Source organism: Hemiscyllium ocellatum, chromosome 21 (genome assembly GCF_020745735.1).
Source record: "Hemiscyllium ocellatum isolate sHemOce1 chromosome 21, sHemOce1.pat.X.cur, whole genome shotgun sequence".
Lineage (NCBI taxonomy): Eukaryota > Metazoa > Chordata > Chondrichthyes > Orectolobiformes > Hemiscylliidae > Hemiscyllium > Hemiscyllium ocellatum.
Window position 1 is genome coordinate 15,672,925 of NC_083421.1, and position 26,367 is coordinate 15,699,291.

General features: G+C 40.9%; 1 long non-coding RNA gene and 1 gene segment (V, D, J or C); both read left to right on the forward strand.

The window, feature by feature from the left end:
* Positions 1–750: 750 nt before the first annotated feature.
* Positions 751–22,164, forward strand: LOC132826023 (Ig heavy chain C region-like). The segment is given in 6 exon segments: positions 751–1,115; positions 2,335–2,384; positions 12,357–12,662; positions 19,643–19,755; positions 19,819–19,948; positions 21,881–22,164. Coding segments are annotated over 6 exon segments (1,248 nt in total).
* An 805-nt stretch (positions 22,165–22,969) lies between these two features.
* Positions 22,970–26,106, forward strand: LOC132825745 (uncharacterized). The gene is made up of 3 exons (XR_009645812.1): positions 22,970–22,999; positions 25,816–25,943; positions 26,083–26,106. It is a non-coding gene; the product is annotated as an uncharacterized LOC132825745 (long non-coding RNA).
* Positions 26,107–26,367: the final 261 nt, after the last annotated feature.

Consider the following 26,367-nt stretch of genomic DNA (forward strand, 5'->3'; position numbering starts at 1 on the left):
AGTTCTTTTTAGCTTTATCTGCTTGTGGTTGAATGTAGGATTAAAGGGAGTTAACTTCTAATTGAATATTCTAAATATCATCACTTTGGACACGCTCTGTATTCAGTTGTCTGAACTGAATTTTGAAACATTTAGTATGAATTATATGTTCTTTGATAGGGGGGGCAGAGACTTGCAGTGTCCGGGGGAAAAAAAAGCTGAATTGTTTTACTAGCTGGTAACATGTTTGAACTTTGATTTTAGTTTTATCTGCTTGTAAATGAATGTAGAGATAAAGGGAGCTAACTTCCAAATGATATTTTTTTAACGATCATGTGAAACAAACCTGAAGTTACTCAATTTTACTTCCACCGTTTAAAAAAAAAATCTTCCAAAGAAGCTATTCAGCAAAACAAATATCCCAAGATGTGTATATGTCTAGTTTAAACATAACCTTATAAAAATACATGAACCCATGCGTTCGGGCTGTGTGAGCCAATACCAGGATCTAGTCTCAGCCTCCAGCAGGAAACCAACAGGCGGAAGCTGTAAGTCTGTCCCTTCCAATGGCCATATAAATCCTGGGCACTAGACCGTAATTCAACACTCCTGGGTCGGCTTTGTTTAGAAAGATCTTGACAGAACCGTTTCCCACAATTTATCAGAATGATTGTGTCGACAATTTTTCTCAGTTTGTTACTGACTTTCTTATCATGTGAGTGTTTTTTGTTCAAGTCTGTCTTTGTTACTGCCTCAATGCTAGTCTACCGCATGAATGTAAAAGACTCAGCCGTCATTTCATCAGCATTAATGCTCATCGTTTATTTGTTTTCTTTTTTAAACTCGGAGATTGTTTTGACTCAGCCAGAGGCAGAGACTGTCCAACCCGCACGCAGCCTGAAACTGACCTGTAAAACCAGCGGTTCCGATATCAGCAGCTGCAGCATGCATTGGGTCCGCCAGATTCCTGGACAGGGTCCGAAGTGGCTGCTGTACTACTATAATTCAAACAGCCATAACTATGCACCAGCGATTAAGGGTCGATTTACCGCATCCAAAGACACTTCAAACAACATTTTCGCGTTGTACATGGGGAACCTGAAGATCGAAGACACCGCCGTCCATTACTGTGCAAAATACCATGGCAAGAGGAACCAGGGCTGGACCCGTTCAAAAAAAGCTCGAGGGAACATTTTGTCAATTCCATCATAAACTGATGGTCAGTACGAGTTTTAAATGCAATTATACCAACTGCGATCTGAAGCAGACCTCAGGCTGCCTCTTACAAAACTATCAAAGAGGAACTGTATCATTTAAACTAGCAAACTGGTGACACAATGGGACAATGTTTTAGGCTTGTCGTGTGTACTGCTAACACTTCCCTCAATTAAATGCTTGGTCAAAATGTTAGTTTTAATATATCTGACAGCTCAGGAAATCACTGCTAATTGTTATGTCAACTATGGCATTCATTCTAAACATGATCAGTACTAAATGGCTCTTTCAAATGAAAGTTGAGACCTAGAGTAAAGAACAGAGAGTGAGTGTATTGGTCTACATCATTGTGATACTACAGTGGGTCACAGTGTTGTGCACAGCGACATCCTCATACAATAACTACCGACAAGGATTTATCTCAAATTGATGATTTCTACCGTGGCAGGAGTGAAAAATAATGTGAGATGCAATTTAAACGCAATCCAGTATTGCTAGTTTGTACAAATGCATAATTGTTTTCAACCTTCTTCGTGTTGATTGTCAAGTTAAATGTAGACCAAACCTGGAAAAGTATTCCAAGCTTTCAAAATACAATCAATAGTAAAAGCTGAAATAACGCACCAAATCATTTTTAGAGGAGTCTGAATCACTGCTTTCTAGGAAGTGAAGAAATTATCTGCATTTTACAGTTGATAGTCTGTCATAGTATTTGACACAACGTGTCTCAGTGATATAACTGGGGTGACACTGCAATTATGATCAATACAAAAACCTATTCAGCCTCCATTGTTTGAATCTAGTCAGTGATTACTTCTACAAACCGTCTTAACTTGCAGTGCAGTATTAGTTCTGTAGGGCTTTATGCCAGTATTACTATTTAATTTATAGAAGTGTTCGGAAATTATTGATACATCAGTTGGGAATTTTGAGAATCAGCTCATGTGTTACTCTGTGAAGTATAAAACAGCGTTAAGATTTATCAAGAATGATCAGAATTCACTAGCGCAATTATGTGATGAAGATTTATCGTGACTTTATTTTGCCTGAGGTTCTGGAAATTTAAAATGATGGTAGATTTTTGATTTGTTTTATGCAGAGCTAGTTATTGTGTGACCCAGTCCAGGGAATGTAACACTTTGACTCTCTTGGCTACTGGGGCCAAGGGACCATGGTGACTGTGACTTCAGGTAAGAACTTTGAACTTTCTTAATGATTTTTTTTAAAAATTCTATTCATGTGACTAGTTTCTGAATTAAATGAAGCTCAGATTCTGTGCTGAGTTTGGTTTCGTTCATATTGATTTTTGTTCAGACTGATTATAGACTTCAGTTAAGGCTCAGCAAATAGTTAAAATGGTGATGATGGAGTCAGTTGCTCGGTGTATCTCTTTTTTTTGATCAGATGGGCATTGTATGGGCTGGGTTACTTGAAACACCTGATGTCTCTTAATCAGTCAGCTATAAATAATCTTTAATGTCAGTGTCACCCTGACTGTGAGTTTTATTATCAACAGCAAACGCTAAGAATTCAAAGATGTTCAAGATATTACCAATCATGATTAAAATATGCTAAAATATCATTATTCATTTCTTGAATATATGTTCTTACCCTGATTATATTTTCTCATTTATTTTGTTAATTTTGTTGATGGCAAGCAGGTTAAAAACTGTCATAAAATTTTCTTGCGGTGTTTTATTTCATTCTGTTGATTAGATTCTGAGTTTGTTTTATTTGATTCTGTTGAATTGAGTTGATTGGATTTTGGCTTTGTTTTAGTTGATTCAGTTTGAACTGTGTTGATTGGATTCTGACTTTGATTTTACTTGGTTTTGTTGAATTGAGTTGATTGGCTTTTGAAATGGTTTTATTTGATTCTGTTGAATTGAATTGGTTGGATTCTGATTATGTTTCATTCAAATCTGTTGTTTTGAGTTGATTGAATTCTGATTTAATTTTCCTTGATTCTGTTGAATTGAGTTGATTGGATCCTTATTCAGTTTGTGAAATTGATCTGCGTTTACATGCTTTCTGAATTGGTGTTTTCTTTCTGGTGAGGAGATTGACTTTCTGGAATACTTTTCATTACCAATATTTGTGAAGTTCTTTTGTTTTTCAGGAATCATTTCTGCATTTGTTAAACTTATATGACACATTTTTCTCTGCTTGATTGAAAACATTACATCCATTTGTAATAGTCTGAAAAACAACATAAGGCAGAAACCCGGAAGTGTGAGAAATGAAAAGGGTTCTTAATGCTTTGACTTTTTTAAAAAAAACTCAGTTCTAATTGTAAACTAACTGAATTTTGTTTTGAGTAGCCTCATTCAAAATAAAATTTGGGACTAAAATCTGAAACTGCAGAATTTATCAGATTACGTAATTGAAACTAACTTAAAATTATAATGTGGTAACGTTTGCCCATTCAGTAGTTCTGTTTTGACCATGAATTGATTAATCAATATTTGCCTTCAACCGCTCTACTGTGCGCTGCACAAAATTGTCACGATCAAGAAAGTTGGAAATAAATTGAACTGTTGCCAGAAACATTACAGCTTTAAGTGTTAAGTCCCCTCACAAATAAGGTTGCTATTATGACTTGTTATTTCTGTTCAATTTAATCATTAGTTTGCTTGATTCTGAGCAACTTTGTTCGACTTCAATTAGTTTTTTTTGTGAGGTTACATCATGTTCTTGGTTCTGTTGAAAATGTTTGCAGAGCTAGGTCTGCTGCAAACACACGGTGATGTGATCTGGTGATCGTTGTTCTGTTGAGGAGGGACTGTGCTCGGGTAACATTAAATGTTTGAGAAACCGTTTCTGGTTTCTACATTGTTTTTGCAATGTTAACACGGTTGGTGACAGTGAACCGCTCCAGGTTCCTCATTCAATGCAATCAGCATGCGAGTTGAAATTTCATAAAGCCTACTATTAAGTGAAAGGCAAATAGCAATGGTTTTAGAAACAGATACACACGGGCATCATTTTTACTTAAAATAAATAATGAAGGATTAATCTAATCCATGCTTCACAATCCAAATTCAGAACTCAACTATCTAGTTCAATCACAAGGTCTGTCATTAAACAGTTTACAAGTCATAGAGAAATATAAATAGAATTTCAAAAGTCTAATGTTCTAATAGTTCTTGCTCTTGAGCAAAAATGTCATGACTGTGCTACAATTGATCAAGAAACACCTTCCAATTCCGCTGTACACTACATGCATATTTTTTACTGGCTGGAAAAGAAGATTGTCAAAGACCATTTGGAATTTCTGCTCAATTCTGTGAAGAACGGATCAGTTTCGCTGTTTTGATCAGTTTCACACGTAACTTGAGTTAATTAATTTTTATGTCCCTGATTAAACTGGATTTGCAGGATAAAAATAAAACATTAACTGAATTATTTAATCTGAACAGTGCTTTTGGTGTTTCCAATCTGTGCATTTTAAATAAATAGTCACATTTTACAACAAAATATCAACTGAAGAGTCATTCTTTCGGAAACAACTGCTATTGTGAATTATGTGACCAAGGCCAAGTTTCGACTTAATTAAAATAATCCACTCTTGAACTCGCTGGGCAGCATGGTGGCTCAGTGGTTGGCACTGCTACCTTACAGCGAATAGTTCCCAAATTCGATTCCACCCTCGGGTGACTGCCTGTGTGGAGTATTCACATTCTCCCTGTGTGTGCGTGGGTTTCCTTTGTGCGCTCTGGTTTCCTGCCACAGTCCAAAAGATGTGCAGGTCAGGTGATTGGCTGTGCTAAATTGCACATAGTGTTCAGGGATGTGTAGGTTAGGGTTCATTAGTCAGGGGCAAATATAAATTAGGGGGAATGTGTCTGGGTGGGCTACTTACTGTTCAGAGGTTCAGTGTGGGATTGTTGGGCCAAATGGCCTGTTTCCATACTGTAGGAACTCTACTCTTAAAATTATGGGAGTACCTGCTGCAAACAGATTATTCATTTTACATCGATGTGTTCAGACGTATGTTGAGTTCACAAATATGCAGAAGACATGAACTAAAGGATAACAGAGCACATTGTGTATTGAGACACTGAAAATTGAGTAATAGTTATTTTAATTAATATACTTGACCGATCGGAATGAATCTGCTCACATTAGTTAAGTGTGACAATCATTTAGATTAGCTTTCCTGCAGTATGTATCAGGCCATTTGGCCCAACATGTCCACACTGATCCTCTGAAGAGTAACCCAGCCAGACACATTCCCCTACCCTATATTTACCTCTGACTAATGCACCTAACATTATGGACGATATAGCATGACCAGTTCACCTGACATGCACATCTTTGGATTGTGGGAGGAAACCCACACAGACACAGGGGAGATTGTGCAAACTCCACATAGGCAATCACCCGAGGCTGGAACCGAGCCTGGCTACCTGGATCTGTGAGGCAGCTGTGCCCACATTTACTTAGACATCGGTTAACGTGGGCAACTCCAGACAGAAGCATGTTTTCAATTTATACCTTTTAAAACATTTTCGTTCATTAAAAGCAGTTAACAAGAAAATGATCTTGCCCTAATTCCTTCAACAGAAATTCTTACCACACTCGAATGCAGTATTGACTTTATGCAGTGCATTCAAAATCTCCACAGTTCAAGGAACGTATTAAGAATATGCAAAAATAATTTAGAGAATAATCCATTTCCTCCGGATCTGTGCTTTAATTGGTGATATTTCCCACCTCAATAATTTTGTTAACTACAATGACTTATTAACTTTATTAACTCAGTGGTTATTTATGTTCATTGTGAACACATTTTCGTTTGATGTGAGGAGTTGAGCAATATATCCTCTAGGATTAAGTCTGTTGTACAATTTGTTTCAGTGTTATCTCTGACTAACATGTCAACGGTCCTGACCATTTGTAAATTGTCCAGTTTGGATACCTGAATCTCAGACAGTTCAATTTCATCTCGCGCTTCAAAACCACTTTTATCTGACAGAAATACGATATTCGATTAGGTGCCTCAGAATTGAAAGCCCTGACTAAGTTGTTCCAATCAGAACGAACGTTTCAGGAACAAAAGGCAGATAGCAGGAGTTTAGAAATTGGTTGTTGGCAACAAGAGATATTTGATTGATCGAGGCAGAGGCAGATATGCTGTATGTTTTCTTTGTGCCTCAGTTATGCAGGACATGTTTCGAGGCACAATGTAGAATCAGAATTTGTTTGCATCTTATTATTTGAAAACCTATTATCAGCTTTTAATGTCACTGGCAACGGTCATGTTACACTTCAAAACATTTTAATCTTTTTCAAAGTAAGTAGACCGTCTGGTGAAGCAACATTCGAAGGGGAAAGAAGAAGGGAGTTCTAGGTTGGAATCCAGTGACAGTGTATTGATGGCAATGTAATTCCTAGTTTTATTCCTCTGTAGTTCCCATAGAGTTTTAACAATTCGGAGCTGCTATCATAGTATTCTTGGATAAATGTTGAAATGTTACTTTCATTGCACACACATTCGGAACAATCCCTGGCTGTTGGAAGGTGTTAATAACAAACATGGTTTATGTACTGTCAAAAGAGGTGGGCTGTGTTCTCCGTGATAGTGTCAAAATCATTGTGTTCAGGTCTGTTGTGATGTTGAAGTAGGGTCCCTGATTCTGTGCCAGGTGGCCTGTGTTCACTTACAACCCGTTAGAGAGGTATGTAACACCATCTCTTACCAGGTTACTTCAGTGCAAGAAAGCAGGTTGAAATGTTTGAATGTTTGTTGGAATTCCACTCACAGAGGCCAGTGAAATCTATTCCATCGCTGTCCTGACTTGTGTCTCTTAGATATTAAACAGAATTTTGATGGTTAGCAGCTTTTTCCAGATAAATATTTGTTCACAACCTTTTGAGCACTGCAAGATGGGGTTAATGGAGTAAGTGCTCAAAGAAATCCCAGCTTTTGACTTGCTGTTCTAGCAATATCATTTATAACTAAACCAGAATGAATCATTTTCAAAGCATATTTGATGATATTATGCTTCGACTATTTTACTTTATATTAAACCAGTGGTGTAGCTGAATTTGATTGTTCGGTAATGTGGGGGTTCCGCTGAATCCAACACTTGCAGCAGATGGTGATAGCTTTTCAGCTGGTCTTCAATTGCTCTCTCAGACCATCCAGTACCTCTGCTATGAATCCTTTTTCCAATAGGAGTCAAGCCAACGTAATTACTGTTTATCTCAACAGGTGTGAGCTCTTGTGCCAAAAACATGAAAACAATTTGCTGAAGAGGGGTTCTCTGGATGCGAAAGGTTAATCTTGATTTCTCTCCCCATCTATCTTTATTTTGGTTTTCTAGCATTTAAAGTTTGTTGTTTCATTTAAAAAATTTGTGTTCGATGAAACACGTTCTTCAAAGAAAAGATGCATTTGAACAAATTGCGAACGTTCAGAGATATTAAATATCAGAGAATCATTGAAATTGACCGCTCTGATCTCAAGCTGTAGTTTCACAAGAAACATATGAAGTAACAACACACTCCAGAGTGTAGTGGCTGCTGTAATTGGGTGGAAGTTATTTTGATCACTCAAATAGAGAATTTCAATGATCTCGTTCCAAATAATCAACTGAAGATTTTTTTGAAGCATGTGTGAAACAATTAATTTGTTGAAACATTTTAATAAAATGTGCTCACCGCCAGTGCTAGCCTGACGAATGACACAATGATTGGAAGTGGTTGGAGTAGGGCGCTCAGTCCCTCGAGCTGTTCCACCACTTACTTAGATCATGGTGCATCTGTGAGCTAAATCCACATGCCTCCCTTTGGTTAAAACTCTTTAACACCTTTGATTAACAGGCAAATACTATCCAGGATTTACTGATTCGACTGCCCATAACAAAGGGAGATACTATTTCTGAAAGACATTTCTGAGTACTGTGACACAATGAGACTGGAATTAATTGCTCATGAAAGCAAGCTTTAAATCTCTGACAATTTCCAATCGAAACATCCCAACCACCATGTTCTACTAATTTAATAAAAAAATATAATGTGTGATTGCCTTTCTAAAAATGGGGCAAGCTTCATTCCCATTATTATGATTAAGAAATAGCTTGGTTCGTTCAGTGACAACACAGTCAAATCACACAAAAGGAAACCATATCATCTTGTGTAGACACACAAGTGCTTCAAATAATTTTCAACTCTTTCAGTGTTTGTTTTAATCTCTAGACAGATGTGGACGTGTCATACTTTAAATATCGCCTTGCGAAACCAGTTGTCATCAGCCTATTTGAATTGCTGAAGGTTGTGTGTTATTAGCATATTCACAGCGCCGTTAGAAAGTGAGTCCCATGGCTGTGATCGAGGAAGAGTAAACGGGCAGGGAAATAGTTGAGAGCCAAGTTGAAGTCTGATTTGGAGGAAAGCTCTCAGGAGAAACATTTACATACATGTGCGTCCTTATCCTCAAAGATCACAGTTTTGGAACATACTGCCAAAGGGACATGTCCACATGCAAAATGGAAGCTGAAGAAAGCCCCTCGGACCCTCTAAAATGCTAATCCATTCATGGGATCATCATTAATTTTGCTGCTCACCAATCTTCCCAACACTCGATAAGATTGAACCTGATTGCTTACTGTTCAACAAAAGAACGGTGAACCTTTGAAATTCTCCACCACAGAAATTCATTGAGGTCAAAATATTAAATGATTTCAAGAAGGAGATAGATAGATTCCTTCAATCCTTAAAAAAAATGCTATGGATATGTGGGAGAAAGGCAAAAAGGGTACAATATTGGTTGAAAGCCATGAAAACAATGAATGGGGCATGGCTTGTAAGTTTGCATGTAACGCCAAAATTTGTGGTATAATTGGCAGTGAAAGTTATCTAAACGCACAATGAGATCTTGATCAGCTGGGCCAATGGACTGAGGAGTGGCAGATCGAGTTTAATTTAAATGAATACGGCATATTGCTTTTTGAGAAGACAGATCAGGTCACAACTTACAGAGTTACTGGTAGGGCACTGAGTAGTATGTTAAACACAGGGCCCTGAGGGTTCAGACGCATAGATTCTTGAAAGCGTTGTAAGTAGCTAGTGTGTTGAAGGTGTTTGGGACGTGTACTTTCATTGGTCAGAGCACTGAGTGCAGGAGTTAGGGCTTCATGTTGTAACTGTCCAAAACATTGGAATGAACTGCCAGAGGAAGCGGTAAATGCAGAGATAGGTCCAACACTTAGAAGACATTTGAACAGCTACAGGAACTGGATAGGTCTGGATGGATATGGGCCAAAGGCAGGCAAGTGGAATTAGTTTAATTTGGGATCTCTGGTCAGCATGGATGAGCTGGACCAATGGAACTGTTTCTGTGCTATGTAACTTTATGAATCACTGACTTTATGGTAGAGTACGCTCAAAGTTGGAAGGTGGTGAGCAAGTGAGGGGCTAGATTGGGAATGTGGGAGAGTTGGGCTGGTAGGCTGTGAGGTGTTGGCTGGCTGCTGGGTAAGCTTGCATGCACTCTGTCTGGCAAGGTGGCATCAATATAAATGGTAATTGTCACTGAATAATTTGGTCGAATTGGTAGGTGAGGGGTAGATTGAGTTGAAATGCAGGAGGTCTCTCTTTGCCAGTCTGGTTTATGGAGAGGTGGGCAGGATTTCAGGCTGGTTAGTGTAAATGTGGGCAGAGTGCAAGGATATTTGGGGGGGTGGAAGGTCACTGTAATGAACTGTCAGGTGGACGTGTTGTCAAAATGCAAAGTTTGAAGTCTAACAAAATGGTAGGTGGTAAAGGACAGATGCGAAAGGAGCTAGGATGCAATGTGAACAGGTTGACTTGGGTAAGATGAGAGGTCAGGGATCAAGGGTTGAGGTCATGCCTTGGGTAGTGGGCTTTTGTCAGAGGTTGTGGAAAAGATGGTGCCAGGTCCAGATTCGCCATGGACCAGATACAGGATGGCAGGAGTGTAAATGAGTGAAAGGAATTGAGATCATATGTCCATCTGGAATATAGAATATAGAACATTACAGTGCAGTACAGGCCCTTCAGCCCTCGATGTTGTGCTGACCTATGGAACCAATCTGAAGCCTGTCTATCCTACACTATTCCGCTTTCATCCATATGTTTATCCAATGAGCTTTTAAATGCCCTGAAAGTTGGCGAGTGTACTATTGTTGCAGGCAATAATGCCCCTACTACTATCTGAGTAAAGAAACAACCTCTGACATCTGCCATCTATGTCCTCTCCTGCTAGCCATTACTATTCAAGGAAAAAGACTTTCACTGCCCACCCTCTGTTTATCTTTTATGTCTCAATTAAGTCACCTCTCAAACTTCTTCTCTCAAACGAAAGCAGCCTCAAGACCCTCATCCTTTCCTCTTTAAACCTTCCCGCCATACCAAGCAACATGCTGGGAAACCTCATCTGAACTCTTCCAAAGCTTCCACATTCTCCCCATAATGTGGTGACCAGAACAGTACACAATACTCCAAGTGTGGCCACACCAGAGTTTTGTACAGCTGCAGCCTAACCTTGTGGTTCTGAAACTCAGTCCCTCTATCGATGAAAGCCAACACAAAGTATGCCTTTTTAACAACTCTATCAAACTGGCTGTCAAACATTAGGGATGTATGTACATGGATGCCGAGATCTCTCTGCTCAGCTACACTACCAATATGGATTGCCTTGGATGTGTTTCATGTGATACAAGGGGTTGTGTGTTCCGGGCATGAATGGGTGTGTAGCAGGGTAGGGTTTGTCAATGCGAATGGAAATATAGGTCGAAGCAGAGTAAGTGCAGTGGTTAATCTGAAAGATGAGGTTTGGTGGTGAACTGCGTGTCAGTTTGATAGTTATTAAAGTTAAAGATTACTTGTTCATTTCTCAAATCATATTTACGTAAATACTCAGCTATAACACTCCAAAGTCTCTGAACTTTAATGGTCCTCCATTTTTAAGTGGCCTCCAGAATTCAGATAATTGTAAATTAGATGTTTCAACTTCCAGACAATTGGCATGAGGTCAGCCGTGACAGCCATCCTCCCTGTCCCAGTGCTCAGCTCCTGCCTGTGTTGCTGCTGCTGCTGCTTCAGTGACCTTCCACCAAGAGAGAACATTCTGCCTTGCATTGATAAGTGAGGAAGGGTCTCTGGACCTGATTTCCAAGTATGGGGACGGCAAACATGAGGGGACACAACTTTAAAGTGAGGGGAGATAGGTATAAGACAGATGTCAGAGGTAGTTTCTTTACTCATTGAGTAGTAAGGGTATGGAATGCTTTGCCTGCAACGGTAGTAGATTCGCCAAGTTTAAAAACATTTAAGTCGTCATTGGACACGCATGTGGATGTACATGGAGTAGTGTAGGTGGGATCGGCTTCAGATTGGTATGACAGGTCGGCGCAACATCGAGGGCTGAAGGGCTTGCACTGCGCTGTAATGTTCTATGTTCTATGATTCACTCTGATTTCTCTCCGGGGGTACTGCCAGCTGTTGGGTATTTCCAGCAGCACGGTATCTAGTGGGGCGGCACGCTGGTTCCGTGGTTAGAACTGCTGCCTCACAGCGTTAGAGACTCGGGTTCCATTCCAGCCTCGGGTGACTGCCTGTGTGAAGTTGGCACTTTCTCCCCATGTCTGTGTGCGTTTCCTCCCACAGTCCAAAGATGTGCAAGCTGGGGGAATTGCAAATGTTGTGTTCAGTGATTGGGAGGTTAGGTGCATTGGTCAGGGTTAACTGTAGCATAATAGGGTAGGGGAATGGGTCTGGATGCGTTACTTTTCAGAGGGTGAGTGTGGACTTGTTGGGCAAAATGCCTGTTTTCACACACTGTAGAATTTCGATGAATCTGCATTTCCTTGGTTTGTATTTTGTGAAACTTCTCTGCTCTTCACAGCAATCCAGTGAAAGTGTCAGTTGGTGAGATCTTCAAACAGTTACTGGGGTGGGATCAGGATGTTCTTCTTCCTAAATTATATGGTAATGGTCAAGGTCGAGGACATGTTTCTAAAGAGGGAACCGATGATCATGATCAGCAACTGGTAGGAAATAATAATAAACTCCAGTTATGCTGTAGACTTCAGCGGGAGCATACTGGCAAATGTTTACAGCTGAGGATACATTTGATTAACTGATAAGGTCAAATTAACAGAAACTAACATGCTCAATTGGTCATTCTATTGTAGAGACACCATGTCCCCCCACGCTTTATGGCCTGGTCTCCTCCTGTGAGGAGCACAACACCGGTTCTGTGATCTATGGTTGCTTGGCGATGGACTATTCCCCTGAGGTCACCAAGATAACCTGGAAGAAAGGTGGGGAGCTAATCACGACTGGATTGAAGACTTATCCATCAGTGAGAAACAAGAAGGCAGCTTACACCCTGAGCAGCCAGTTAACCCTGTCCGAGTCAGCGGTAGGTTGCTCCAGCAAAATCTACTGTGAGGTTCAACACAGCGGGTCACACAAGACCAAAGACATGCCGTGTCCGGGTACGTGTTGTGGGAGCTGAGATAAACAGACCATCTGTGATTAATATGAATAAGGCATTATTTATAACAGTTTTCACAGAATCGCATTATACAGCACAGGAAAAAAACCCTTTGATCCATCCAGTTCACACCTATCAATAACAGCCACCTAACTATTCAAGTCTTTTTGCCAGCACATGATCCATTGCCTTGTGTGACTTGACATTGCAAGGATGCATCTCAATACTTCATACTTATTATGAGGTGCTCAGTCTCTTCATGACTTATAGGTGCTGAGCTCCAAGGTAACACCACCCTCTGATTTTGTTTTCCCCTGAGATCCGCTTGGAACCTCTTGGCCTTACCTTCACCCTGTGCCATTGAGCCACTGATCTCTCTATCAAGGGGAAAGGTTTCATCCATTTTACCCTGTCTATGCCCAAAATAATTCGAGGCATGATAATCTTCTCCCTAATTCTCCTCTGCTCCAAGGAAAACCCCTGTCTATCTAATCTAGTTTCATAACTGAAACCCTCCAACCCAGGCAAGATCCTGGCAAATCTCATCAATACTACTTTCAGTGTAATCACATTCCTTTGATAACATGCAAACAACGCTTCAGTTTGGCGTAACTAGTGTTCTATTAAGTTCCAGTATAATCTCCCTACTCTTCATTGTCAATGATAATAAAAGCAAATGTCCTCCCACCTTCTTAGCTTCTTTATCTTGATGACACAGTACTATAGGGGATCGGTCGGTACATGCACTAAAGATCCTCAGGCCTTTCCAGGGTTGCACCATTCAAAACCTCATACCTCACAGATTCTTCTAACGAATTACATCACCTTACATTTATCCAGAATAATTTCCATTTTCAACTTCTCTTCACATAACAACCAAACCTTTTATATCCTCCTGCAATCTAAAGCCATTATGCTCATGACTTAGCAACATGACAGTTTTCATTTCATCTGTGAATTCATTGGTTAATCCTCCTAAATTTGAGTGTCAATCATTGGTATGTAAGAGAAATAGCAAGGAAATCAACACCAATCCATACAGAACAGCAGGAGACATAGATTTCCAGTCACGCAGACACCCGATGACTATTATCCCCTGCTCCCACCACTCAGTCAGTCCTAGATCCAGTCTGTCAAATTAACTCGGATCCCATTGGCTCTGATTATTGTTATCATCTGGACATCGAGTTGTCTCTCTGACAACAACTATCAAATTGTTACACATGTCTTCCTTTCAATAAAACCGTGCTGAAAACTGTTGATTTATCTTCCAAATGAAGACAAACTTCACTTCTCAATTGTTTCCCTACCACTGAGACTAGCTTGACAGAACATAGAACATAGAAAAATACAGCGCAGTACAGGCCCTTCGGCCCTCGATGTTGCGCCGACCGAAGCCTACCTAACCTACACTAGCCCAATAACCTCCATATGCTTGTCCAATGCCCGCTTAAATGACCATAAAGAGGGAGAGTCCACCACTGCTACTGGCAGGGCATTTCATGAACTCACAACCCGCTGAGTAAAGAATCTACACCAACATCTGTCCTAGAACTACCACCCCTTAATTTAAAGCTGTTTCCCCTAGTAACAGCTGACTCCATTAGCGGGAAAATGTTCTCACTGTCAACCCTATCTAAACCCCTAATCATCTTGTACACCTCTATCAAATCTCCCCTAAACCTTCTTTTCTCCAATGAGAAAAGCCCCAAGTGCCTCAGCCTTTCCTCATACGATCTTCCTACCATGCCAGGCAACATCCTGGTAAACCTCCTCTGCACTCGTTCCAATGCCTCCACATCCTTCCTATAGTATGGTGACCAAAACTGCACACAATACTCCAGATGAGGCCGCACCAGAGTCTTATACAACTGCAACATGACCTCAGGACTCCGGAACTCAATTCCTCTACCAATAAAGCCCAGTACACCATATGCCTTCTTGATAGCACTATTTACCTGGGTGGCAACTTTCAGAGATCTGTGTACATGGACACCAAGATCTGTCTGGTCATCCACACTACCAAGTAGTCTACCATTAGCCCAGGAATCCATCTTCTTGTTACTCCTACCAAAGTGAATGACTTCACACTTGGCTACATTGAACTCCATTTGCCACCTTTCTGCCCAGCTCTGCAACTTACCTATATCCCGCTGTAACCTGCCACATCTTTCTTCGCTGTCCACAACTCCACCGACTTTCGTGTCATCCGTAAACTTGCTCACCCAACCTTCAAGCTACTCCTCCAGGTCATTTATAAAAATGACAAACAGCAATGGTCCCAAAACAGATCCTTGTGGAACACCGCTAGTTACTGCACTCCAAGATGAACCTATACCATCAACTACTACCCTCTGTCTCCTTCCAGCCAGCCAATTCCTAATCCAAACCTCTAATGCACCCTCAATGCCATACCTCCGTAGTTTTTGCATTAGCCTGCCACGGGGTACCTTATCGAATGCCTTGCTAAAATCCATATACACAACATCTATTGCTTTACCCTCGTCCACTTCCTTGGTCACCTTCTCAAAGAAATCAATAAGGTTTGTGAGGCACGACCTGCCCTTCACAAAACCATGCTGACTATCCTTGATCACATTATTCCTATCCAGATGTTCATAAATCCTATCCCTTACAATTCTCTAAGACTTTGCCCACAACAGAAGTGAGACTCACTGGCCTATAGTTACTAGGGCTATCCCTACACCCCCTTCTTGAACAAAGGGACCACATTCGCTATCCTCCAGTCTTCTGGCACGATTCCCGCAGACAACGACGACATAAAAATCAAGGTCAATGGCTCCGCTATCTCCTCCCTAGCTTCCCAAAGGATCCTCGGATAAATGCCATCAGGCCCAGGGGACTTATCTATTTTCATCCTTTCCAGTATTCCCCAGACCTCTTCCCTACATACCTCAAAGTCATCCATTCTAATCACTTGTGACTCAATATTCACATCAGCAACAGTGTCCTGTTCCTGAGTGAATACTGACGAAAAGTATTGATTTAGTGTCTCTCCAATCTCCTCCGCCTCCACGCACAACTTCCCACTACTATATTTGACTGGACCGATACCTACCCTAGTCATCCTTTTATTCCTGACATACCTATAGAAAGCCTTTGGGTTTTCCTTAATCCTACCAACCAAGGACTTTTCATGTCCCCTTCTCGCTGCTCTTAGCTCTCTCTTTAGATCCTTGCCCTGCAGTGCACACTTATCCTTCTCCATCACTAGAGTAAAAGTCACCGAGTTGTGGTCACTGTCACTGAATTGCTCACCTACCTCCAAATCTAACACCTGGCCGGGTTCATTACCTAGAACCAAATCCAGTATAGCCTCACCTCTTGTTGGCCTGTCTACATATTGTGTCAGGAAAGCCTCCTGCACACATTGAACAAACACCGACCCATCTAACGAACTCGAGCTATAGCTTTCCCTGTCAATATCTGGGAGGTTAAAGTCCCCCATAACAATGACCCGGCTACTTTCACTCTTCTCCTGAATCATCCTCGCAATACTTTCCTCTACTTCTCTCGGACTATTAGGAGGCCTGTAGAAACTCCTAACAGGGTGACCTCACCTTTCCTATTTCTAACCTCCGCCCAACATACCTCAGATGGCAAGTCTTCCTCCATCACCCTTTCCACCGCTGTAATACTATCCTTGACAAGCAATGCCACACCACCCCCTCTTTTACCCCCATCTCTGACCCTACTAAAACATTTAAACCCTGGAACCTGAAACAGCCATTCCTGCCCCTGTTCTACCCATGTCTCTGTAATGGCCACAACATCGAAGTCCCAGGTACCAACCCATGCTGCAAGCTCACCTACCTTGTTTCTCATACTTCTAGCATTGATGTATACACACTTCAAGCCACCTTCCTGTTTACAGGCACCCTCCTTAGAGATCGATGCCATGTTCCTAACCTCCCTACACTCAAGGTCCTGAATCCTAAAGCTACAGTCCAGGTTCCCATGCCCCTGCAGAGTTAGTTTAAACCCTCCCAAACAGCACTAGCAAACCTCCCCCCAAGGATACTGGTCCCCCTCAGGTTCAGGTGTAGACCATCCTGTTTATAGAGGTCCCACCTTCCCCAGAAAGAACCCCAGTTGTCCAGAAACCGGAATCCCTCCCTCCTGCACCATCCCTGTAGCCACGCATTTAAATGTTCTCTCTCCCTATTCCTCGACTCTCTATCACGTGGCACGGGTAACAAACCAGAGACAACAACTCTGTTCGTTCTAGCTCTGAGCTTCCAACCTAGCTCCCTGAAAGCCTGCCTAACATCCTCACCCCTCTTCCTACCTATGTCGTTGGTGCCAACGTGGACCACGATCTGGGGCTGCTCCTCCTCCCCCGTAAGGACCTGGAAAACACGATCAGAGATGTCACGTACCCTTGCACCTGGGAGGCAACATACCAATCGTGAGTCTCTGACGCCCCCGCAAAACCGCCTATCTGTGCCCCTCACTATTGAGTCCCCAATAACTATTGCTCTACCTTTCTCCACCCTTTCCTTCTGAGCAACGGGGACAGGCTCCGTGCCAGAGGCATGAACCACGTTGCTTACCCCGGTAAGTCATCCCCCCCACAAGTATCCAAAACGGTATAATTGTTCTGGAGGGGAATGACCGCAGGGGGTCCCTGCACTGGCTGCTTCCTCCCACTCCCCCTCACTGTCACCCATCTCTCTATAACTTTCGGAATAACTACTTCCCTAAAGCTCTGATCTATGACCACCTCTGCCTCCCGAATGATCCGCAGTTCATCCAACTCCAGACAGTTCCCTAACACGGTCTTGGAGGAGCTGGAGATGGGTGCACTTCTTGCAAGTGTAATCAGCAGGGACGCTAATGGCTTCCCTCACCTCATACATGTTGCAAGAGGAACATTGCACTGCCTTCGCTGCCATCCCTCTAAAAGGTAAACGTTAAAAACTAGATCTAAAGAAACAAACAAGCAAAATGCAGCACTTACCTGCTTACCACAACGGGTCTTATTATTAGGTTAAGAGGAGGAGGACGGGTGGGAGGCTCTACCCTGTAGTGCCTCGAGTTCCTCGCCTGCGCGCTTTTATAAGAAAAAAAACCTTCCCAGGTAAGCTAGCGCGACACCAGCTTCCGGGTCCGCTAGGCGCTTAAAAAAACTTTAAATTTTAGCTATTAAAAAAACAATAACTGGACTATACCGCGACTTAAAAAAAAACACCACCAGAAAGCCTGCTCCGCCGATAGATCTGCGTTTTCATTATTTATCCCTTCCTTTGTACTGTGTAACAGTGCAACGTTGGCTGATCTACACTCACTTGGCACAACTGCTAAATTATTGTCAGCGACCCAACTATTTCATCCTTTGCATGTCTCAACCGCTTGATATACTTTTCATCTGCCCTGGAAATATAACCAGTTTTCATCCAGCAAGACAACATACAACATCAAGTCATGTGCCCTAATTTCGGAAAACTAGATCACAACACCCCTCCATGATTTCTGTCCCCACATTGTCCCTCTTACTAGTGAACACTGACACAACACATTCATTTCGACCACAACCTAATCCTCCAGCTCCACTCCAATAATAACACTTAATGGGTATTACTGTTTCCCGAATAATTCTTTTTTTATGAATGAGCCTGTAACATTGAAAAATATTTTCCTTTGTTTTGACTGCTATTATTTTCTCATGGTTCCTTTTGCTCTTCAAATTCCTTTTTTCTTTCAAACTCCCCCTTGCACGTTCTGTACACCATACTAATTTCTATTGTTTTGAGATTTCAGTGTAAACCAGAAGCCTCCCTTGTTTCTCTTTATCTTCCCCTCCATGCCCTTTAGTGTCCAGAGCCTGTTGCATTCTTGGTCCCACGCAGTGGCTTCCTGGGAAATGTCCTCCCTGTGATTTTTCCTACCTCTTTCTTAAATGTGTCACACTGCTCTGACTCAGATTTACCAATAAGTGTCAGCTTCCAGTCTACTCTGGTCAAGTCATTGCCTGATCTTACTTAAATTGTCCTTCCCCTTTTCAGAACTTTGGGGCAATTTCAGTACAATCTGAAATCCAACTGATTTACGATCACTGTCTGCAAAGTGCTCCACCATTGATGCCTTACCCACTTGGTCGACTTCATTCCCGAAAGTTAAGTTCAGGTTCACCCCTCTCTTGCAAGTTGTGGATTAAAATTATCTGTATTAAACACATACTTTGTTAAAATATTCTCCTGGGGGCATTTTCAGAATTGTGCTCTCTCTAAATTTTTGACACAATGAATATCCAAGCCTATGCTGTGGAAGTTAAAAACCTCTTTTCTCATTCCCCTATTTAATTTACATTTCTCTGAAATTTGCCCATGTATTTGCACTTGGTCTTTTGGACCTATAGTAAGGTCTATCATGCTCTCCCAGTCGTTATGTTTGTTGTATTTTGGTTTTGAAGTACTGTCCATTTGCCTTTGTTCGAGGAGGTATCCATGATTTCATTTCTCTTTACAGCCTAAAATACTCTTGCCAGAATTGCGACAGAACCAACATTCTGTACCGCACACCCCCGCCCCAACCTTTTCCATCTTTCCTTGTCTCGCCTGAAGGCACTAAATCCTGGAATATTGAATAGCCACTCCTGTCCCGCTCTCAATATGTGTCTGCGATAGCAACCACATCATTTCCTCATTTACGCTGGTATTTCATCTGCCTTGTTCATCAGACTCTGTCATTAAAACGAATACCATCCAACATTGCTATCTCCCTTCTGATTTAACCAGCCTATAGTTTCTAGGCCTCCTTGACTCCCTTGCTGTGTCCTTTAATTTTAGCCGTTCACATTGTCCTGCTGATCTTTCTGTGTGGATCCCAGCTTCTCCAGCACTCTGCACAATTATGATTCTTGTATCCATTAACCAGAAGAAACCTTGATATATGAGAACTGATTGTATTTGTTCTGAAATTCGTCCGATAATTTATGCGATGTGTTTCCTAAAGATCCAGGTATTCTCCAACCAACTGTTCTCCTAACTGTGAGCTCCAGTGAAGAAATCGGAAGCAGCAAGTTTGCAACCGTCGTCTGTTCAATCATCGATTTCCATCCGAAGTCTATCTCGGTGAGTTGATTGAAAAATGGCCAACACTTGGATTCTGGCTTCTTCACGTCTCCCGTGTGTGAGGCGAATGGAAACTTCTCGGTGACGAGTCGACTGATGGTCCCTTATGGTGAATGCTTCAACAGCGCCGTCTATACCTGCCAAGTCACTCATGGAGAGAACATTCAAAGTAAAAACATCACCGCACTCCAGGGTAAGAGACACATACTGAGAGAGCTACAAGTCATTCCGAACTCTGATGTGAATCAAACACACTAATTTATGAGGAGTAGTAAACAGCACGGTGCAGCTTCTCATTTCCCAACATGTCACGCATCTCATTTCAGTTTGAGTGTTACATTAGCATTGCCCATAATTTAACATTTTGGCAAGTCAGAAAATCATGTTTCCTCTCTGTTGAAGATAGATGTATAGACAGTGAGCTTTGTTAAATAGTTTGTTTCCTCAACATGCTGGGAGCAGCATTCAGAGTGCTGAACCCTTGCCTGGTAGCCGCTTCAAGGATAAGTTTGGGGGTGGAGGGGGATATTGGAGAGATATCTGATTGAAACATAGAAAATACTGAGAGACTGAGGTCGAGTGAACGTGGAATAGATGATTTGACTGGTAGGCGAGACTAGGACCCAAGGGCACAGTCTCAGGGTCAAAGGGGCACCGTTTAGAAATGAGATGGGGAGGAATTTCTTCAGCCAGATGATGATGAATCTGTGGAACTTGTTGCTGCAGAGGGCTGTGGAGTCCAGGCCATTGTGTATATTCAAGCCAGAGATAGATCGGCTCTTGTTTAGTACGGGGAGAAAACAGTAGAATGGCTTTAGCCCGAAACGTCGATTTCCCTGCTCGTCGGATGCTGCCTGACCTGCTGTGCTTTTCCAGCATCATTCTGATCTAAACTCTGGATTGGCCGAACAGCCTTATTCTGATCCTCTATCTTATGATGTTGTGATCTCAAAATGACATGGTTAAAATATGCAGTGACCCTTACTTGGAAATAAATCAAAATGCGTTCAATGCTTCATTCCCTGCTCAGGAATGATCTGTTGGCCTTGGACATTGTACGACATCGATTTTTATCTGGTACTGAGCTCTTTAACTTCATTTATGGGATCAGACCACAGACAAAGTAGGTATTACATTTGATGAACTGGGATAAACGTGTTCTCACTGAGCTTCTTTAAGATGCTCTCTGTATTTAGTGGATGAGGCAGGAGAATAAATTCTGGTAAGAATGCTACAATAGGGATGAATGAACTGGGAACTCGAGACAGGCTGATTTTGCCTGGTTTGGGGTGGTGATGTTTACACAGTGAGTAGTGGATGTCTATAAAATTAGTGTACATTTCCATCACGTTTGTAGATTAATTTAAGACGCTTTTGTTTGTTTTTTTTTTCTCCCCTGCTCTATGAAGAAATTAAAAATGCAGCTCGGTAAATAAAGTGAAAATACAGACCAGTCATGAACGAACTGAATGGAGGGAAAGACTTAAGGAGATGGGTGTCCTTCTCGATATCCAATGCTGTACTCAGTGTCTTGTTTTCAGATCTACTCCAAACTCAGCCCACGAGGAACAATGACATAAATTAGAGAATGACATTACACCAATAACGCAAAGTATTTTTGATCACGTTAAATATAATGCACAGAATTTCCATGGATATTCACCGCTCCTGTAACACTTTAGAACTCTGCAAAGAGAATAATTACTATTTATTATAATTTGTCCGAAATTTGTGATGTGATTTGGCAGTCAGCGTGACCAGCAGCACGTGCACCTAAGGGTTATGAACATAGAAATGAACTCATTATATTCAGATTACTCTTGTCACAAGTATCAATAGATGGTGTTAAGTGAAAGACAAACTCTGAAGGAAAGGTAATTCCATGGGTTACATAATTGTATCTTCGATTATTTTACTTTTTTCACAGGTTTCACTTGTTACAAAGCCAGTGTACTTTAGGAATAATTAAATAGGGTATGTCATAGGTAATCACAAATGCTTTCACAAATCAAAATACATCAACAATAGTAAGCATCGTTTCAGCAATAGTTGGAGTTGCCATTTTGAAGGTGGTGTCTTCACCCTGTGAAGAAGTAATCTGAAAATTGGGTGTTTGTATCATAAGGGACATTTTTCATTGACTTTGATTTTCGTTTCATGGAAGATACCGAGTGCCACCCTTACACCGTTAAAATCATCCCACTGCCAGTAGAAAAAGTCTTACTGGAGGCGACGGTGATGTTAACCTGCTTTGTGTCCAATCTTCCTTCTGGAGTCAACGTGACCTGGAAAGAAGGAAAGAAACCTCTGAAATCAGAGATTGCTGACCAGCCTGGACAGAATCCCGACAGCCTGATCAGCAAATTAGACATTTCTACTGAAGCCTGGCTGACTGGCGTTACTTTTTAATGTGTGGTGTACCGACTCCGCTAAGAGACTCCATCCACAAGGAGAAAGGTGAGCGGTGAGATTAAAACACAAAGCATCCCATGTGTAATCCAGATCCAGTTACATCATTGGCAGGCTTTCATTGGTTATGTACAAACACTGCTGGAGACATTAATGATGCATCTGAAGGCAGGATAGCTAAGTAGCTGATTAAGAAAAAGATGAACCAAAGGATGTTGTATCCTGATTAAGTCAGATAAGGTGAGAAGAAACCTGGGTTGTGATGTCATCATCAGCAATTACAATTGAACCGAATGCCCTTGCTGTGGGCTGGAAACATGAAGGCAACTTTCACATTAAACTTTACTTTTTTTTAACTTAACAGATTGTGTACCATACTGCTCCTTTAGGAAACGAAAGTGAATAAATCCCAAATTAAACATGTTGTATTTTAATACTTAGTGAAATTGTGATATTGGTTCCGGATTTTTTTGTTTGATTTATATTTGTCTCAAATATTCTGCAGTGATTAATCTGCTGGAGCCATCACTGTCTGTCCTCCTGCCACCAACAGAAGAAATCTCCGCTCAGAGGTTTCTCTTCCTCACTTGTTTGGTGAGAGGTTTCTCCCCCCGAGAGATCTTCGGCAAATGTACAAACAATTACAAGCCGGTGAATCCCAGTAACTGCAAGAATACCGAGGTGATGGCGGAGAGTGACAACACTTCCTTCTTCATATACAGCCTGTTATCCATTACAGCGGAGGAGTGGGCCAGCGGTGCTTCTTACCGCTGTGGGGTGGGACATGAAGTGACTCCATTGAACATCATCAACAGAACAGTCGATAAATCCAGCGGTAAACCGACTTTCGTAAACATTTCACTTGCACTGACGGACACTGTTAATTCATGTCAATAAAAATCTTAAAGTTGCATTTAATAATTCAACAGAAGTAATAATTTTTCCCCTCTAGTTGTGAGTTAAATACTGAATTAGTTGTTTCTCACTCTGACTTACATTCCATCTGTGTAGTTAAAGTGGATTATTAACAGGTCTTGGACGAGTGTCTTGTGCAGTTAACGTTCTCTGCTCAGATACACCCTGGGTCAGAGACAGAGTAAAGCTCACTCATTGCAGGATTCTGCCAAGTACCTTATCCATCTTAAATCCCTCTGTGACAAAATCTGACAATGTCCATTTTATGTCAAGAGTAGAGCACGAGTTTTGAACTTGGTATTCTTGATTCCCCCGATTGGACATCCTTACAAAATTCATGTCTGATTTAAACTGCCACATTGCATCAATTGGAAATGTAAATTTAAGACACTCTAAAATTAAATTTGATTGGAACATACCAATCGTAAAGAGTGCAGAACAGTTTGAGTGGAACCTTTGTTTCTGGGGAACTGCCAGGGATCTTGGGCCAGCGCATGAGTTGACAGAATGTATCTTCACTTTCACACCAAAGAGAATCGACAGATAAGTTGTCGTAGAGCGCAAGGGAGGGGAACGATGAATGGTCTGTCCTCTTGCTCCCTGTGCAGAGTTTTCATGGTAGATGTCCTCTGTAATGTAACCCAGTTATTAACAGGAACAGTCAGCTTCTTGCTTACTGTCCAAAGATTTAACATTTCCATGCAAAATAATACCTTTGAAACATGCTGGACACACTTGGCTCTGTTAACAAATGATTAACATTGATTCCCATAATCCAAAACTGGTGTTTACATCGGCCCGGTTTGAATTCCATAGTTTCGTCTCAGTCTTCTGGAGCACATTGGATCATTTCTGGTATTCGAATGCCTGATATCATTTTGTTTCACATACAGAACACAAATCGACATTTTCGAATAAACATATTCAGAAATGTTACCTCTGGGGCAGTGGGGATTTAAACTCACGCCTTTTCTCTCAGAGACAGAATTTCTATCACTGCAACAGAAGAGTTGCTCATAAAACGCTTATCTCTCCACGATGATGGGTATTGTTTCCTACAACACCAAGGTCAAATCTAATTATGGCCAATCCATTAAAATTAGAACAATAAATTAGAATAATAAAAATTGCAGTCTGGTATAAGAACAGATGCAGAGAGATGATCACAAATACACACGTAATGACACATATACGGGCTGTCACCTAAAGACACATATTTATGTGCACACTCAAATGTGCATATAGATAAGATGCCACACACGCATACTCGCACAGAGCCACACATGCAAGTGGTACTTGAACACTCACCTAAGCTCATATAAAAACTCACATACACCGAAAGAAAATCATTTGCACAAATGAACAGGGGTACTCACACATAACCATGAGAAATGTAGACACATGGTAACACACAAATGAGCATGAATACATATACATTCATACAGCACAATGCTTCCAGACATACACGCATGAACACACAGATACAAATTCCGAAAAATGTCCTCCCACATGTCAACTCACACAGGCACGTAAGTGCATAGAGCTAAATATTAATATCATTATTTTCCCATTTTCAAGATCACAAACCTACGAAGACAGAGGCAGCTTAATTAATTATTTTAAACCATATTGATCAGCATGTATACAATGTCACACGTACACACAAATTCAGAGTCTCACATGCAGACACACAAGTGCATAGATCAACAAATAGAGGGGCGTTTAATAAGGATAATGGGCACAAGCATCAGCAAGCATTCACACACAATAATACAAACAAGCTTCTCAGGAGATGGTTTGGGAAAGATTGCCACACAAGCAGACATCATCATATACATATAAACATCCATCAAAACATAACATTGCATGCTTACATTTATTAAGCATAAACATGAAAATAACCTAGTTTAGGTAGGACCTGAAACAAACACATAAGCACACATTTTAGATAGCACTAATGAAAAGTGAACACTGACAAAGACAGTACAAGATAAGCATAGACAGCAACGAAATGGCATATTAGCATGATGATGCTTCCACAATGTGAAAAGACAAAAGTTTAGGTGCACAAACACATGAGCACACCAGCAGTAAAGAAACAGGAATATGTTTATTCATGCACAGACTCCAACATGGGCAAGAGTGAAGTAAGAGACTCTCATAACCACATACACAAACATTAAAGGAAAACCAAACACACCAAGCAGTAGGTCAAATAAATTAAGGGATACATGTACAAAAACTTATTCCTAAAAATACAGATCCTACAAACAAAAATGTGAAGCAATGTCCTGACTGTGATGTCATTTATATTCATGATTTGCCAAGCAATTTGTTAACCAATACATAAAGGTGAGAATCACATTTGAAGGTGATGGCCACAATTTTCAACTAAAGTGCTGTCACAGCCTATATTTAAAATATAATGATATAATTAAAATAATCATTCGTAATAAGCATCCCTCAAATAATAATATCCTTAAATAATAGATTGAATTAAAAATAATTTAAAACGTTCTGACATGGACAATGAAGAAAGAACATGTGCAGTTAGTATTTGTAATTTCATGCTGAGAGTCAATAAGGCACTAATAGATACAGATAAGAGTCACACTTGAGAAATACCTGACTGCTTTGTGAGGATGTAATGGTCTCTAATTACATGACTTGGATGCACATAGATCGATCTGGATTAATAAACAATCTAAATGCGCTCTCTCGGCCTTTTATTTATAGTTTCAATAGATCGCACTTGGATTGAAGACTATGAGGATGATAACAGCAACATCTGGACAACTGCTTCCACGTTCATCACCTTGTTCTTCCTGAGTATTTTCTACAGCGCTGCCGTCACTCTGGTGAAGGTGAGAGTAATCACATCTTTCTCACGCCAAACAGTCCAATATGTTTTGTGAAATCTCTAAGTGTGCCATTGAATAAACATTAAATCTGAAAGTCCCTGATCATAAATATCTGCGTCATTGCTTTATCTCTATTTTCCAGGTTAAGTGAATGAATTGTGGACCTCTTTGATTTTCCTGATCTGCTTATCAAGGTTTCTGAATTCCCAATCTACAATTTGTCCTGTTGCTGACTGCAACAGTGAGATCACTTCAGTTTATCAGCGTGTAACTGAGACAATTAAAGATGGATTTTCGTTTTTACTTTGACATCTTTGAGATGGTTGTGGTTGGAAGAATTTGTAGCTTCCCTATTTGTTTGAAGCCTATTTGTTTTGTTTTTATTTGTTCCTTACTCAGAATGATTGCCTACCTTTTCTGATGAGCC